The sequence below is a fragment of the Akebia trifoliata genome, chromosome 10 (assembly GCF_017979445.1).
Source record: "Akebia trifoliata isolate Shusen 1 chromosome 10, ASM1797944v1, whole genome shotgun sequence".
NCBI lineage: Eukaryota > Viridiplantae > Streptophyta > Magnoliopsida > Ranunculales > Lardizabalaceae > Akebia > Akebia trifoliata.
This window is the reverse complement of record NC_141384.1, coordinates 4,209,472-4,226,761: the sequence shown is the minus strand read 5'-3', so window position 1 is coordinate 4,226,761 and position 17,290 is coordinate 4,209,472. Positions and strand designations below refer to the sequence as shown.

General features: G+C 35.0%; 1 protein-coding gene across 2 annotated transcripts; it reads right to left on the bottom strand.

The window, feature by feature from the left end:
* Positions 1–4,006: 4,006 nt before the first annotated feature.
* On the bottom strand, positions 4,007–17,238 carry LOC147392849 (tRNA-thr(GGU) m(6)t(6)A37 methyltransferase). 2 transcript variants are annotated; one of them, XM_086455973.1, is made up of 9 exons: positions 17,065–17,238; positions 16,871–16,992; positions 15,307–15,422; positions 8,053–8,248; positions 7,810–7,902; positions 6,381–6,440; positions 6,226–6,300; positions 5,795–5,875; positions 4,007–4,539 (listed from the first exon to the last, which is right to left on the bottom strand). In XM_086455973.1, the coding sequence occupies exons 1-9, from the start codon at positions 17,147–17,149 to the stop codon at positions 4,189–4,191; spliced, it is 1,179 nt and encodes a 392-aa protein (XP_086312099.1). In that variant the 5' UTR covers positions 17,150–17,238; the 3' UTR covers positions 4,007–4,188. The 2 variants fall into 2 exon arrangements, with proteins under 2 accessions (XP_086312099.1, XP_086312100.1); XM_086455974.1 differs by having other exon boundaries at positions 15,322–15,422; positions 17,065–17,236.
* Positions 17,239–17,290: the final 52 nt, after the last annotated feature.

Genomic DNA, 17,290 nt, shown 5'->3' with positions numbered 1-17,290 from the left:
GCGAGCTACAAAGATTTATGAGTTGGATTGATGGAAAGGGATTTGGTGCTGGAGTGCCCTTCTAGAACTCTTCGCTGTATAGATGAGCTTTTTCTTAGCTACGTGGACAAATGAGATTCCATTGCACATTAAATGAAAATGGTTTAAAAAGGGAAGAATAATGATATGGAAAATGATGGAATGACACAAAAGTAGATATACTAATTAAAAAGTCTTCATTCTAAATAATACTCGACTGACGTATTACGGACATGAAATCATAGATTTGTTTCATTGGGATACACATATGTGAATCCCTATAAAAAGTGCATTTGTGTATCTTAAAATAGGACTGGCAATGGGTCGGATAACACCCATCTACCTGATCAGAATAAATCAGAAGATATAAACAAGGTTTTTCTACCCAATCAAAAATTCAAATAATATTACTCGATATCCATTTATCCAAAAAAAAATATAAGGTCGAATATGAATATACGTCATATCCTATCTAATTACCCATTTATCTAACAACAAAATATAATTTTATATTCTATATATAAATATATATAATTAATTAATTTTTTTATTATATAATTTTTGTTATTAAAGTTTAAAAAAATTAGACAAGAAGGCAAAAATTTGGGTTTGAGTATTATCCTAAAATTTAGGTATGGGTGTGTATGTTTCAATTCTGAGTATGGAATGGTAGAAGTCTTTCCCGACTTGCACATGAAAATATAAATCCATGGGTTTGTGTCCGTAACACGTCAATCGAGTATTAATCAAGTGAAGACTTTCTAATTAGAATATCATCACTTAAAAAAGAAAAATAATGTTGAAGTGACCTCAAATTACACTTCTTGACGTGAATGTGTATGGGAACCATATATGATTTTCATTAAGATACGAGTGAAAAGCATTCACGTCAAGAAGTGCATTATGAGGTTCAAATTGTTACTCGCCACAACATAAAAAGAAAACCATATTCTTTAAAGGGGAAAAAAAATTCAGAAAAATTATAACCTACTCTTTAGATATTTTCAAAGAACGTTGTTGATGTCCCATCAAATGCTTCATTTGATATTCTACTTAGAAGTGTGTATATGTGATTGGAAAATATCCCACATTTTAACCATATATGCATTATTAAAGTTTCAATAGAGTTGGAGTGACTTTAAAATTTACATTGATTCACACTTTACTGATGTGGATGTGGATGAAAAACATTTATAGTTCCGTGCACACCTCCTCGTCAACAAAGTATGAATCAACGTAAATTTTAAAGTCACTCTAGTATTTTTCTTAAAGTTTTATCTAAAAATTTAAGATCAACTGAACAAATTTTAATCCTTCTCTGATTTCATCTAAAGTACATCTCAATTAATTTTAGTCTTGCACAATATTAAGTCATGTCCAGGCCTTTGAGTAATTTTCTTTTTTTCCACTTTAAATTGGTCATCTCAAAAATCAATCTAAATCTGAGTCATCTCGTCCAAGATCTACAAAATTTAGGCCAATTTTCAAATGCTGAATCATGCCCAATAGATTTTGTTGTTTCTTTAATATAAATATAATTAATTATTAAGAATTTAAATGTTTGTGGTCTGTTTAAAAGAAAGAACTTGTGATTTTAATATATTAGTCAATATAAGATTATTTGAATTGTCAACGTCAAAGTGCAATAAATATACTTTTGAAATTGGATTATGAGGGTGTTTCCATAAAAAGAAAATTTTTGAAGGGCATTTTCGATACAAAATTCAATTTAAAAAGTATATTTATTGCACTTTAACGTGTGCATATAAAACATATTTGAAAGAAGTTGACTATTGTTAGCCAATATGACTCGTCCTCCTCAACTCGGTTTAAGTGAGTCCCATAACGATTCAAAAAAGACCAGCTTTTAAAACCGTGGAACAATCTAGTTGAAATTTGAAAAACGTTGCTAACGGATTTACGCGTATATGAGAAAAGACAATGGCGGGATTAACGGGGAACGCTGTGACTATGAGGTAAACGAAGTTGACCGTAGACTCAATGTCTTGACCATTAAATTTTGAAGCGTAATCTACGTAGGGCTGTCAACGAATGTTTATGGGTTCGAATCCAATTATCCTCTTGGATATCAGATAATATCTAATTAGAATTTAAATAATTTGTATATTAAAAAAATATATAATTTTTTTTATTTAATTAAATTTTTTATTATATTATATATAAAATAAATAAATAAAATGAAATAATATATATTATATATTATTTCAAATCAGATATTATCAGATTCAAAATATTAATATCTGAATCTATATCCGATAAGGATTTGAATATATAAAACTATTCGAATTTAAATCCGAATCCGATATCTGAAAATTTTAAATAATATCCGATTTTTTGAATTCGAATTTGAACTTTCAACTATTCATTGACACCTTTAGATTTACGGACTCAATTTCTTTCACTTTATCTATACTCAGATGACGTATAAAGGCACAGAATCATAGATCATTTCTTCGAGATACACAACCAAAAGATCTATGATTTTGTGACCTTAACACGTCAGACGAGTACAGACTGAATGAAAAAAATTGAGTTAGAAAATTGTTATAGCCTTATATTTTCTCTTGTGAATCCCACTAATTATCTTGAGAGTGGGTCTTCGCTATAGATTCTTTCTCCATGTATTTGACTAATCACCAATCAGGTTCTTTTCCTGTTCATCTAGATCTAGACGTCTTTTTTTTTTTTTCTTTTTTTCCGATGGTTTTATAAGAAAAGAAGTGCAATCCACGTGCAAGGAATTTAAGAACAGTTGATTGGTCCCACTTACAAGGTCTTGTAGAAACATTCGATCTGATTTTGTGATAAAAAAGCTTCAACTATGGTTTAGAAGATTGATTGGGAACGAAGAAAACGTCAGCTTAATTCTCTAAAACACTATTCACTTACTCAAAAAATAAAAGAAGAATATAATAAGTAAGGGACATATACACTGTTCACAGAATAGGTATTTATAGAAAAGTGAACCGTGGAAAAGACCAGGCCTTAAAAAAAATTTCAGTGGGTTTTATATATGAAGACATGAATGATGATATAGAGCTCAAATCTTCATTTTGAAGTCCAATTTGGAGTTTGTATATAGCTTCAAAGTTCGATTGGAGATATACTAAGAGTAGGAAAAATAGCCAAAAGTCTAGAGCTGTACACACCAAGTAGCCTTTTTGAGAGTAGTAGTGTAAATGCTACGAGATATAGAACTTGGCCCACGACACAAAATAGGGATTATTGATGAAATTAGTGTTAAGTAATAATCCAAGAGACCAAGACCTAGGGTACAAATGGTGATTGGCACATTTCTGCCATTAAACAAATGCATGATCAAATTAGATGGATCATGACACCATGCTGACATGCACATTAAATATAAAATCTTGACACAAATGTGTCAGTATCTCCGAATAAAATATGAATAAGACGTCATACAATACAATAAATTATATATAATTTTTTATATTATAATTCGATAATAAATGAAAGTTAAAATATGCAATTCCATCTGAAAACATCTCTAAATAAGAGAAAACTTATGATCGATTTGCTCATTTAAACCAAATTGCAGATTTGCAGGATTCTCAGAAGTAAGGAATTCGACCAAACTTCATCACCAAGAGTAATTCGTTTTGTTGGCCATTATTTCCTTCTCATGATAAATGAAATATTATACAGCTGAACATAAAATCCGGGGGAGGGTATTTACTAAAACAACCATGCATTTTGCTAATATTACTGAACTAACTAAATATATATATATATAGGTAGTGTTCAAGGGCAAACTTTTTGGCAAAACATTTTTCAAAACATAGGTTAGAGGTTTTGAAATGTGCTGATTTTTGGTGAGGATGATCTCCTCACCGTAGAGATCATCCTCACCAAAAATCAGCCCATTCCAAAACCTCTAACTCATGTTTTGAAAAATGTTTTGCCAAAAAGTTGGCCATTGAACGCCCCCTATATATATGTATGAAAATGGCCATATACCCCCACTTAGTAAATATTATTTTTCACAAGATAGAAAATCTGATATGATCAGGTTCACAAGTAGGGTAAAACACTAAAGAAAACATATAGAAGGATTCCAAACCTGACATCCATTGGTAGGTGAATATGGCGTTAACATCTTAACATCAATGCAAAATTCTCAAACCTGAGCTAACCAAGTATATCTTTCCACATTATGTAATTACAGTGGTTTTGCCCATGGTTTCCAATGTCGGATGGAAGTGTGGCCTTCTCTACGACAACACTACCATCACCATCAATTCTGTATGAGACATCCAGTCCTGCCAACATCAAGTGATAAGTTACATCACTTACATGGCTGGAATTGGAACCATCTTCATCCGTATCATCGTCGTCCAACTTTGAAGATAGATCACTTTGCGTCTTTGAGAAGGCATTATGAGGTCGATTTCGTTGAGAAAGTGACCTTATATCCCATGAAAGTACCTGTTTGATCAGGCTTTGAAGCTCATCAGGTGATGCATAGAGTGACTTTTCCCCCTGAAATGGACCACGGGCAATTAAAAAAAAATGTCTTAGACAATCGTTTCATAATTAGGTACATTAAGCAATGATAGTTGTGGCACGTCATCAATATGAAATGTCAAGCCACTAAGCCATAACTCAATAAAACAGATAGGATGACAATGTCCTATCGAAAAATCTGCATTCTTTTCAATTATCAAGAAAAAAAAGAGCTGCTATTGGCAGCCCAATTTTTAATTATCACACCCCAATTAAATATATATAGGTACATGGTTGAAACTAAGTAAATTTTTGGGTGCCAATAGTAGCTTTCTCTCTCACACTCTTGTTTTTTTTTTTATTTTAAGATCTCTATTTTTTAGGTTTAGGATTTTATATGAACCTAATCCTAATTGTAAAACAACTAATGAAATGGTTTGAATGTGTTATAATGTTTTGTACTACTGATTAATAACTTGAGCAAAATCTTTGTAATGTTTGAATAGTGTATTTTAATCTTTAATTGGGGTGATAAATAATTTAGGAAATTGTGGTGTAGTAAGTAAAATTTGGGGTGCCAATAGAAGCTCTAAGAAAACAAGCACAATTCAGCATGGGCACCAACGACCATCAAAGTTGTGCATCTCCAACAGTTTGTCCATATTCCTTGATTTTTTTTTTCTTTTTGATGGGTAAAATGGGGTACCCTATAAAGATATTCTTTTAATTTATTGTTCAAATGTGACTGATTAGATGGTCAGGATTGTTCAACAGGTCCAAATTTCAGGCTATGATCAGTCCTAGTTAACCTTTTGATTGGAAGGGACTACGGACCTCAATCACAGGATTGTTTCAGCCTTCTAGTGTTGATAACTTTTGACATGTAACATTCCTATAGAATAATAGACATAGTTCTGTGATAATCCAATTATGCCCATCTGTCCCTTGCCCCAAATATTGGGATTGGCAAAATAAATGTCGTTTCACCAATCAATTGTATTTGGATGATCATATTAAAAACATAGTGATGGTGCTTCTTATCCTAGATTAGATAACAAGACATCGTCAGTTTAAGGCAAGTGAGTCTCGGTTGCTTTTGTAGTGGGGTTAAACCTATAGTCACAGGTCTCTGTCCAAAATTCTAACCATGAAAAATAGTAGTTTTAACCAAAATGAAAATAGAAACAAGAAAAAAAGAACAAGAAAGAGAAAATATGAGCATTTTAGGGTTTCTAATTGGAATGGGAATAAATAATAGGAAGGATCTTTTAATTTATAACGAAAAACTTACAGCTGTTACCCAGCAATGGGCAAGAGTGGAAGAAAATTCCTTGGAGAAGTTAACAGATGCTACAGCTAACGAATTGTCCGCCTGTGTTCAATATTTGGAATTAATTCCAGAAAGATATGGAAATAAAAGAAATACTTTTCATATAAACGAATTAAAAGAATAAATATAGGGAATCATTGACTAGGTCTAATGTGGCCATACCAAAACACTCAATAGGAAATCTATGCAGTTATGTCAGGTTCCAAGTCTGGTGGAGGACATGTTTCTCATTTTAGAAATAAAATCCAAACTATTTTCTTTTCTTACTTTGAAGAGTATAAGTTGCAATAAATTTATCAAAGTTGCACATTTTGTAAACCATCTCAAACGCACGTACGTGCAAAAGGAACGTGGAGAGTGAAAATCTACCCAAAGTATAATAGAGGAAATACCGTTATCCACTTCGGTACTGTTGCTCCTTCGATGCTATCGCAATAAGGAAGATACGGTTTGATATCCAATACTGGCTGTTGAAAAAAGTCAATCTATAAGCAAACATTATAAGCAAAAGAAAAAAGTAAAAAAAGGAAGCTCGAGGGGCCAATACCGTGCCATCAACCAGATCTACACCAGAAAGTAGAACCATATGCCCTTGTACCGCCTCCACCTAGAGTAGTACACACACTGTAAGTATCCAATGAATGCATTTTTCCTCCTCTATTTACATATTTTATCTCTTATATGTTAATAACTTGTAAACATTCCAGTTTTTAGCTTAGGCTTATATTGAGCTTTCAATTTTAAACTCCTAAGAGTTTACTTTGTGAGACTAGCTCATGTTTAATAGTCGTAATTTGGTTAAAACTAACAAGTAACTGTATCATTCCCCTTTTCAGTTTTCATATTTCACTCTTGGATGTTGACAGATTATTAACATAACAGCTTTAAACGTACTGAAATTTCCATTTTATATTTTAGGAAAACTAGTTATTAGACAGGCAGAACTAGTAAGGAGCCAGTGGGGGCAATTGTCCCCACTGAACTTTTTTGGATTATTTTAGACACCCCTGTATTTATGCTTTAATTTGAGATGCCCTTTAACAGTCAACTAATTACTTGCCTCCCCTCCTTCCATTCCCCCCCACCTCAATTTTTTGAAGATGACAATGCCTCTTGACTTGGGTCTTCTCTCATAGACTAATTGGAACTGACCTATATATCTTTTCTTCAACTTCAAACAAAAAACCTTGGAATTTCTCCCTAAAACCATTCATCTTCAAGCTCTTCTGTTGCATTGTTAACTATAGTTTGCCCGCACTATAAGAAAATCCTTGCTTCGCCCCTGTTATTAGATAATAGGGTGTGTGAATGTGAGACTTCTATTCAGTTTGTAATTGGTTTGTGTTAGAATTATTGGTAAACAATTCATGTAAATTCATAGGAGTCTAGTGAGTAAGGTTGCTTGGAATATTGTGTTTAGGTAGAATATATAGTGGTTTGTGGAGCCTGATGGTACTGGTCAATAAGGAGGTATTGTCAATCAAGCCATGCGTCCTGCCAAATTTTCTTAAGGGTATTTCTGTAATTTCATAGTTTTATATAAAGCCCTAATTTGTTAGGGACATATAGTGGTTTTCTACATGAGAAACATTGTGATTTTCCTTTTGCCTTTGAGCATAGTGGAATCAGTGTGGTTTGGTGTTTTTTTCCCTGTTTTAGGGTTTTCCACTTAAATCTTGTGTTGTGGTTGACTTTCTTTCTGGTTCACTCTCTTCAATTATTTTTGCATCCCAAGTTGAAGGTTGGAGTTTTCGCAGCAGAATCTACAGGGGAAGTTGTCCAGAGGATGTTTAAGGGTGACCCAAATAGGAGATATTGGGTAGAGGATTGCCAAATCCTCAAGTCCTCCTATCAAATTTTAATCCAATTTACCAAAACTCGTTGTAATAAGGCTAGGGGAAGGTTAAATATGAATAATTGTTTTTGTGTGTGCATGCAAAAATGTAATTAGTGTGCGCAATAGTAAGGATTCTTGCCTTTGCAACTGTAAGCCCGATAGGACATGGTCGATGTGGTGATCGTGTCGCGAAGACTCCCATCCTGCCACCTTTCAGTCTTGGTACTCTCACCTATCCATATCCTACCACCTTTCAGTCTTGATGCTCTTACCATCCATATAAAAATACTCCCATCGACCTTTTCATAGGAGGCTCGAAAATATAAGAAACAAACTAAGAATGGGAGTATCCAAAGTTAATATCAAAATAATGCATGCAAACCTTCGCCTTAAACTTTGATTTAGATGGTTCGTTCCATAACTTCTCCAGGTTTGTGTTTAAATGAAAAACATAAAGAATCCAGCAATGAGAGTAATCTGCAAGACCTTCTAGTGCAGCTGGAGGAACCCGGTTTGTATGAAATACCAAGTATGCCCTAGCAAGAGGTACAAGTAAAGGTTGCCTTGGTGTCCCATTTCTGCACAGAGATGATAGGTGATTGTTCTTTTAGAAAGCTGCTATTGGCACCCCAAATTTTACTTATTACACCCCAATTTCTTAAATTATTTATCACACTCCAATTAAAGATTTAAACACATCATTCGAACATTACAAAAGTTTGTTCAAGTTTTTTTTTTGGTAAGTATGAAGATATTATAAATACCAAAAAGAGAGTACAAAAGAGGCTGAGATAGCCCCCAAACAAGAGAAAGACAAAGAAGAAAAACAAAAGAACCACAAAAAAACAAGTTATAAATGCTATCCCATCTAAACACAAAGTCCTCAAAAGAGACCCTGAAGAACTCCTTGTTTAACTTCGCCCAGAGAAACAATAACCCTAAGACTTTCAAAAAACACTGTGCGCTCATTACTCTCCTTGTCATAGAACACCCTGTTGTTTCTCTCTCTTCAAAGACCCCAATCAATGGTCGGAGGAAGAATTGCCCACAAATGCCTCTTTCTATGAGTATTGTAAGCCCACCCTTCTGACATCATCAAGAAGGATTTAGGAAAAATTCAATTCATAGGAAACGGAAAGAAATAAAACCTAAATACCTCGGGAGAAAAAGCAATAAAGTAAAGTATGATCAACCGAGTCCCCATCTTTCATACGTAGTGGGCAGAAGTTAGGTGCGACCCACCCACGAGCGATCAAATTATCCAAGGTGAGGAGATCCTCCCTAAGGAAGCAATCCAAACAAAGAAAAATACTTTGAAAGGGATCATAGCAGACCAAATAAGAGATACTAGGTAATAAAATTCTGACCTGGGAAGAATGGTTTTGAAGAAAAATCGAATAGTGAATCTCTTATCATTGGCTTTGACCTATTCTCTCCTATCCTAATCGTTCTCCTTGAGTTGTAAGGCATCCAAGATATCGAGAAGAGATATTATCTCGATTAACTCTCAATCATTGAAATTCCTCTTAAAACCCAAATCTCAAGAGTTGGTAATCCTGTTACAAATTAAACAATGTTGAATTGAGACATTACTTTTCATAGAACAAGCGTACAAGACTGGGAATTGAGTAGACAGAGTTGAATCCATGCACTGCCTATCTTCCCAAAATCTCCCCCTATCACCTAAACACACTCTAAAACTAAAATTGCTCCACTAACTTAAGGATCCCCTTCCAAACGCTACAACCATAAGTGCCTATAGTCTCCCTACTATTTCAACCGAACCTCTTTTCCCCATATTTCGCATAGATTACTCTCCTACATAAGCTACCCCTCTTCACCAAACCTTCACAACCATTTCCCCAAAAGAGCTTTATTTGTTAACCTTAAACCCGTAATCTCTAAACCACCATTTCTCTTAGGGGTGTAAATCCATTTCTACTTCACTAGGTGGTATTTTCTCCCTTCATTTTTATCCGTTCCATACAAAATTCTTCATTAGTCTTTCAATTTGGACCTCCATAGCTTTATGCATAGAAAACAAGGAAAGAAAGTAGATTGGTATACTAGATAGCGTACTTTTGATCAAAGTCAACTTTCCTTCTTTGGATAAATATTTGGTTTTCCACGTACTTAATTTCTTCTCCATCCTATCCACTACCCCATCCCAAGTAACTTTGTTCTTATACGGAACCCCTTAAGGAAAACTCAAGTAGGTAGAAGGGAGATTCCTACTAGAACACCTTAAAATAGCCGCTAACTTAGGAAGATCAAGAATAGTGGAGGAACACCAAAATGGCCTCAAAGCAACTTAATAAAACTCGCAAAATTCTAACTTGTTCTTTAGAATGGTCCAAGAACACTAGAGTATCATCAACAAATTGAAGGTAGGAAATCAGTGGGTCTTTATAATTCACCCTAAAACTTGAAAGCTTACCACTGTCCATAGCTCTTTTAAAGAGTTTCCTCAAAGCCTCGGCCATAATAATAAGAACGGAGATGAAGGGTCCCCATGTCTCAAACCCCTCGAACCGCTAAAGAAACCGGTAACACTACTATTGATTATGATGGAGAAGGAAACTGATGTTATACATTTCATAATCTACCTAATCCATCTCTGACCAAAACTCATCCTACCCATCATGTACTCCAGAAAAATCCTAACACACATGCTCATAAGCATTTTGCAAATAAATTTTACCCACCAATCCCGCCTTCTTATCTTTGATCCTCGAGTCAAGACATTCATTAGCAATCAACAACACATAAAATTGGTCTCCCCCTAACGAAGACTCATTGTTCAAGATCAATGAAGTTTTTCAAAACTTTTTTTAGTTTCAAGGTTAACACCTTAGAAATAATCTTATACACCGAGTTCACCAAGCTAATGGGCCTAAACTCCACAAGAATATTCGCCCCTATTCTTTTGGGAATCAAAGCTACAAAGGTACTATTCAAACTATAATCCAAGCAATTTCTCTCCTGCAACTCCCTAACCACCTCCATAAAATCCTTCGAGACAATAACCTAATCATGGTTTAAAATATCATTTTGATCTATTGTTTCAATTTATTCAAAACCTGAAACAATTCCGAAACATTCGAGACATTCGATGCATAAAATTAACATTCTTTTTTTTAAATCTTTCAAATGAGACTATGGCCAAAGGGTATATCATCAATTTCAAACACATGGTATCTCAAATATTTATCAAAATATGAGGACTTTACCTAAATACAATAGTCTTCTAGAGAAGACCAAGGTCAAGGGCAAGAGTTCGATTAAAATCAAAGCCCAATTGCACAAGCCTTCAAAGTTTTCAGAATTTTTTTATAGAAAAACTAGAGGAAGAAGGAAGAGAAGGAGAAGCGAATCTCCAACGACGGCACGCATTTGGCGACGACGAAGACAACTAGGTTCCTCTATTTTATTCTCTTTTTTTTTTTTTCCCTCACTCTCACTCTCTACCTCTGTTTTTCTCCTTAGATATGCTTTGTAAGTCTATAGATTAGGAAATTTCAAGGAAAAAAAATTATCGAAACTCTAAAATCCCGAAATGTTTCGTACGAAATGGGACAAAATTTTAAACCATGATCCTAACAATGTTTAAAGAAAGCCATGGTAAACACATCTAGGCCGGGGGCCTTGTCCCCACTCATAGAGAAGGTAATAGATCCCATCTCCTCAAAAGGTCTTTCCAACTACTCTCTATCCTCTTGGGACAACATATTGAACTCCAATTGTTGGGGCGTGGTCTTATTCTCTCGCTTTCCCTATAGAGCTCCTTGTAGTAATTTACCATTCTGCCCTAATTTCCTCCTCCCCTTCCACCAAAGACTCATTGATAGACATATTAGAAATATAATTGCTTCTTCTATGAAAATTCACCATTTTGTGAAATAAACCATTTAATTCTATATTTTTGTCTGCAGATGATCTCCTCCATCAAGGCAACCCTTTGAAATTCCAACTTCAATTATGTTCTTTTCACCCTATCCTCAATCCTCATATCGCCATCTTCATCTTTGGCATCCAAAATTTCAATTTCATTGAGAATGTCCATCTTTTTCACCTCCACTTTCCCCAACACCTCTTAGTTCCACAGCTTCAACTTGTCTTCTACATACTTAAGTTTGCTCTTGAACACACATCCTGGGTAACCAATAGGGGGGCTCTCACTCCGCCACAAACATTGTTGGTACATTGTTTAGAAGGATCTTATGGAGGTGGTTAAGGAGCTTCAAAAGGAAAAAAAAATTGGACTATGACTTGAATAGTCCTTTTGTAGTTTTGATTTCAAAAAGAGTGGGAGCGGACAACCTTGGGGAATTTAGACCCATTAATTTGGTGAGTTCGGTGTACAAAATCATATCTAAAGTGTTGGCCTCTAGATTAAAGGAGGTGTTGAAGAATATTATTGATTTGGAATAAGAGCTTTTGTTAAAGGGAGATAAATACTTGATGGAGTTTTGGTAGCGAATAAATGTCTAGACTCAAGAATTAAGATTAAGAAGCCGGGGTTGGTGGGAAAGATTGACTTACAAAAAGCCTATGATCTTGTGAGTTGAGACTTCTTGGAGTATGGGTTTGGCAAAAAATAGATAAGATGGATCATGAAATGTATTACCACGATATCCTTTTCCATCTTATTCAACGAAAGTCTGGCTGATTTTTTCAGAGGTTCGAGGGGCTTGAGAAAGAAGATTCCTTGTCGTTGTTTCTGTTTTTTATAGTGGCTGAAGAACTGGGTAGACTCTTCAAAAGAGCTGTGGTCATTGGGAAGCTATCTGGTTTTAGTGTGAATAATGAAGGTCTGTTAATTTATCATCTCCAATTTGCTGACGATACTTTAGTTTTCTTTGACCACCCCAAAGTGCGAGTGTTATTAAGTTGTTTGGAGGTAATCTCAGGCCTTCACATTAACTTGCAGAAGAGTAAACTTTTTTGTGTAGATGATGTCCAGGATCTTCCAAAGTTAGTAACAATATTGAGTTGTTCTAATGACAATCTTCCTTCCTCTTACCTAGGCCTTCCTTTAGGAACTTCATACAATAGTAAGCATTTGGGATAGAGTAATTAAGAGAATGGAGAAGAAATTAAGTATATTGAAAACTAAATATTTGTCTAAGAAAGGTAAGGTGACATTGATTAAAAGCACACTGTCTAGCTTGCCTATCTACTTTCTATCCCTTTTCTCGATGCCCAAATAGGTAGAGATTTGCATGGAAAGACTTGTGAAGAATTTTTTGTGGAACAACAAAAATGGAGGGAGAAAATATCATTTGGTTAAGTAGAAGCTGATTTGTTCCCTGAAGAGCAATAAAGAGTTGGAGATTAGAGGTATAAGGTTAACACATAGAGCTCTATTGGGTAAGTGGTTATGGAGGTTTGGAGAAGAGTGGTGCATGCGAAATATAGTGAAAAATTATTTGGTTAATGTAGTGGGGAGGTGAAAGGGTCGTACAGTTGTAGTGTATGGAGGAGGATTTTAAAAGGGGGTAAGCGACTTTGCGAAAGAAACTAGTTTGAGGGTGGGGTGAGGGAATAGGGTCCGCTTTTAGGAAGATAGGTGGTGTGGGACTTCGGCTCTTTCATCTCAATACCCATCTTTATATGCTTGTTCTTTAAAGAGAAATTGCTTGATTGAACAATGTCTAAGACGCACCAAGAACACTTATTCTTAGGTTTTAAAAGGAATTTCAACTATAAAGAAATAACTAAGGCGACATCTCTTCTCGACCTTTTAAATGAAGTTCATCTCAGAGAGAATGATTAGGATAAGAGGGATTGGGTCAAGGCTAAAGATAAGAGATTTACTATTAGATCTTTTTTACAAAGCCCTTCTCCCAAGGTCAACCAATTTTTTCCCAACATTTGTCATTTGGTCGAATTTTGTTCTGACCAAAGTATCCTTTTTCACTTGTCGCCTCTTTAGGGAGAATTCTCACTTTAGACAATTTGATCTCTAAATGGTGGATTACTCCCACTTGTTACCCCATTTGTATGCAAGATAGAGAATCTGTGGATCATATTCTTATTCATGGCTCTTTTTCACTAGGTATTTGATCTTCATTTCTTTCCTTGTTTCATATTAGTTGAGTTCTTCTCAATAATTTTCGCTCTCTATTAGAAGGTTGGGGTTATAATATCTTCTCTCACAAAAAGAGGTATTTGTAGTCTATTCTCCCCTTGGCCATAATGTGGGGTCTCTGGAATAAGAAAAGCAACAGGGTATTCGAAGACAAGGAGAATAACGCGCATACGGTGTTTATGAAGATTCTAGGGTTGACATTCTTTTGGGTTTAGCTAAACAAGGAGTTTTCCAGGGTTTTCTTTGAAGATTTTGTGTTTAGATGGGAAAGCTTGTGTAGCTCTTAGTATTAGTCGTTTTGCTTGTAATCGCCTTTTGCTTAGCTTTTGTCTCGGATTGTCATTGTATTTTGTTCTCCTTCTTATGGCCTCCTTTGTACTCATTTTTTTCCCCAATATTTATAAAATCTTTATACTTATAATATACATATATATTTGATAACTGGGTATCCTTGAAGACAGCGGACTGGGCCCATATTTGGACTTTGCCCAATCCATAGACCATGGTCTTGTCCAAAGACTAGTCTTGGGGAATGTGCAACGCCCGCACCAGGTAAGTGAGGGTGCGCCCTCGCAATTGGCCCCTGAGGAATCAATGCTCATACTAGGTATCAAACTCACAACCTACGAGCATTAACCGCTTATCGGTTCGAAATTGACATTAAGCCAACCCCTCAGGTTTATCAAACTTCGCTCATATAAAATCCTAAACAAAAGAGAGAGAGAGAGAGGGGGTTTTTATTGGCACCCCAACTTTTACTTATTCTCAACCAATCATTTATTTATTTTAATTTTAATTGGGGTGTAACAAGTAAAAGTTGGGGTTCCAATAGTAGCTCTCTTCTTTAAGGTACACGTTTTGTACACATAAATAGAACTATTGTACAATAAGCCCATGTTTGCATGCAATGAATGCAAGCACAAACAGTTCTACAGACATGAGAGAATGAATGTTTGCATGCCTTTTTTAACAAGTATAATTTGCATTAAAATAGGAAAAGGAAAACCACAAATGAGACCAATGAGGCCTGCCATGAGCAACAACGGAAATTAAAGGAAAAAAATAGAGCAAAATTGCAGCTATATGTCAATGTTGTCTTTACAAGCCAACTCCCACCAAACAATGTAATCATCCAAAAATAGCCCCTTAAATTTTTTATAGAGCATACACGAAAAGAAAAGGAGATCTAAAATGCTAGTGGTGATCTCACAGACCGGTTCTTATTTTCCTTCAAACACCTTCTCGTTCCAAGTGCCCAATAGACCACAAAAGGGATCAAACACCATAAAATTCTTTTCAAAATCCTAATGCCAATCAAGCACATCCAGTCCTTACTAAAGAGATGTGCATTACAGCATTAGCCATCTAATGGATCAAATATTGTTGATGCATGACATATCATCTACTTGATATACCCTAATTTAATGAAAGCTTTTGTATATGTGTACTGATAAAAAATGGAAAATATCAACTTGGAAGATTATTAAAGAATATAACATATTCTATTGTGTCTAACGACTTCAGATATAAAAATGATCATTATACCTATTTACAAAATACCTCGTAGAGAAGCAAGATTGGATGGTAGCAATGGGTACCATTGGGTAAGAAGTCAACTTTGACTTGTCAGAGTTATCTTGCATCAATTCTTTCCTCAGAGCCTACGAGGAACAAATCTAACATTATCAAGCAATACTATACAATCTAGCGATAACTCATTTGAGAACCACATGAGCCTGAAAAATAGCATTGTTAGGATGACTGTAAATTAGTATATAAACAAAAATTCTTGTCAAGTAATTTATAATTTAACCATAGATGAAGTAATGGATCTTGGAAAGAAGCAAATATAAGTAATTGGATCTTGGAATGAAGGTTGCATCAAAGCATAAGACACGTGCCTCTGCTAACAACTTCAACAATTTTACTATTGACCATCGATTCTTTCCTTATGTTATTTATGCATACACACACGCCAGCAAGTAAGGACATATTCTGGGGTGTCACACCTGACTTGAGTTGCAAGGATTTTACACATGGTAAGACCAAAGGGTCCACGAAAATTCAAGCACCACCCCTCCTGTCCAAATCAAACTCGGCCCAAGGGATTTCGTTGCATGTGGCAAAATGAGATCATGTTTTAAGTCTTTCTTAGCTTTACTTATTCTTTAAATATAAAAAAATCAGAAATATTGGGTGGTATTGTCAATAAGCACACCATACGTGTGGCCAATTTAAAAGTCTGTCAGACGTAGTGAAATTGCTTGGTAGGAGGGCAGCTCGATTTTGGGAAAAAAAAGGATCTGGTAAATTTTAGGAATTATAAAAATAATGTTTTTTTGGTTTCTTCCCAAAGCCAACCATCTTCAACTTCCCTAAAAACCCTATCTTGTTCTTAAGATTTGAAAGAAGATAGCTTGAGGCTGAAGGGTACAAAATTTTATCTTAAAGATTGAAGATGAAGACTTTTTGGGAAAATTCAAGGTTCTTATTTTGGAAATGAAAAATAAAGGAACATTTAATAAGATTTTGGATGAATGACAATTGAAGACGTTGGGTTTTTAGGGGAAAATTGAGTTTGCAAAGAATAATAAACCTTAAGAAGATTCAGAGTTGGGAGGGTTTCTAAAAAATAAAATACAGCCACAACCCTTAAATGGAAAGCCAGAGGGGGAGCAATTAAAAGGTTCTGCAATTAATTGGTCGAATTACTGAATTAATCAGCTGGTCTTTTATTTCACGATTTTTTTCTAAATTTTGAAAAGATAAAAATAGAAGACTTTTGCATTTCCCATTTCAGCAGTCCATATGCAAGAAAATCCTCACCTCACAATTCAAACCAGTTTCATAAGGCCCTGTATGGTTTCTTAGAAAATTTCCCCCAAAAATAATATTTTCCATGGAAAAATTTTCCTAAGAATTTTTTTTTGAAAAGTAGTCTACAATGTTTTGTAGCAATCTAGAAAGAATTCACCCAAATGACTTTTTCACAAAGGCTTTTTCTATTTGTGTGGCGTTTTACCATAAATTCAAATTATAATGAATTTTCTAAATTTAAACACTCAAATTCATGGAAAAATTAAAGCAAAGAGTATGGGGAAAATCATACCTGTTGCGCATTAACTCTGCCTTGCCTTTCGGAGGCACATTTCCCTTGAGCAGCCTTGAGAGAAATCTCAAGTTCTCGAACCCTAATTTCCAAATCTTTCGATTTCTTCTTGAGGAAACAAACTGGGATCCAACAAGCCAAAATTAGGGCTTTATTGTGAGATTGAACAGCAGAGAGAGAGAGAGAGAGATTACCAGAAATAGCTGCAGTCGCAGAAATCGTTGCAAAAGTTAATGCGATCGTCGCTCTTAACCAATTTGAACTATCAATGACCGCCATGAGGGTTGAGACTGGACCAAACCCTAACCCTAGCTTAATTTTGCCGAACAGGAAGACAGTTAAACGGTCGTTCCCACCTTTCAAATTCGTCGAATGACACAAATACCCTTGTTTGTTAACATTACATTCGCGTAGCAGCAC

Coding starts and splice junctions, on each gene's coding strand:
- LOC147392849 (XM_086455973.1), bottom strand. CDS start 17,149: ATGGCGGTCATTGATAGTTCAAATTGGTTAAGAGCGACGATCGCATTA. Junction 8,249..15,306: donor ACGAGGTATTTTGTAAATAG/GTATAATGATCA, acceptor ATCTCTGTGCAG/AAATGGGACACCAAGGCAAC. Junction 6,441..7,809: donor TCGGGCTTACAGTTGCAAAG/GCAAGAATCCTT, acceptor GTACTACTCTAG/GTGGAGGCGGTACAAGGGCA.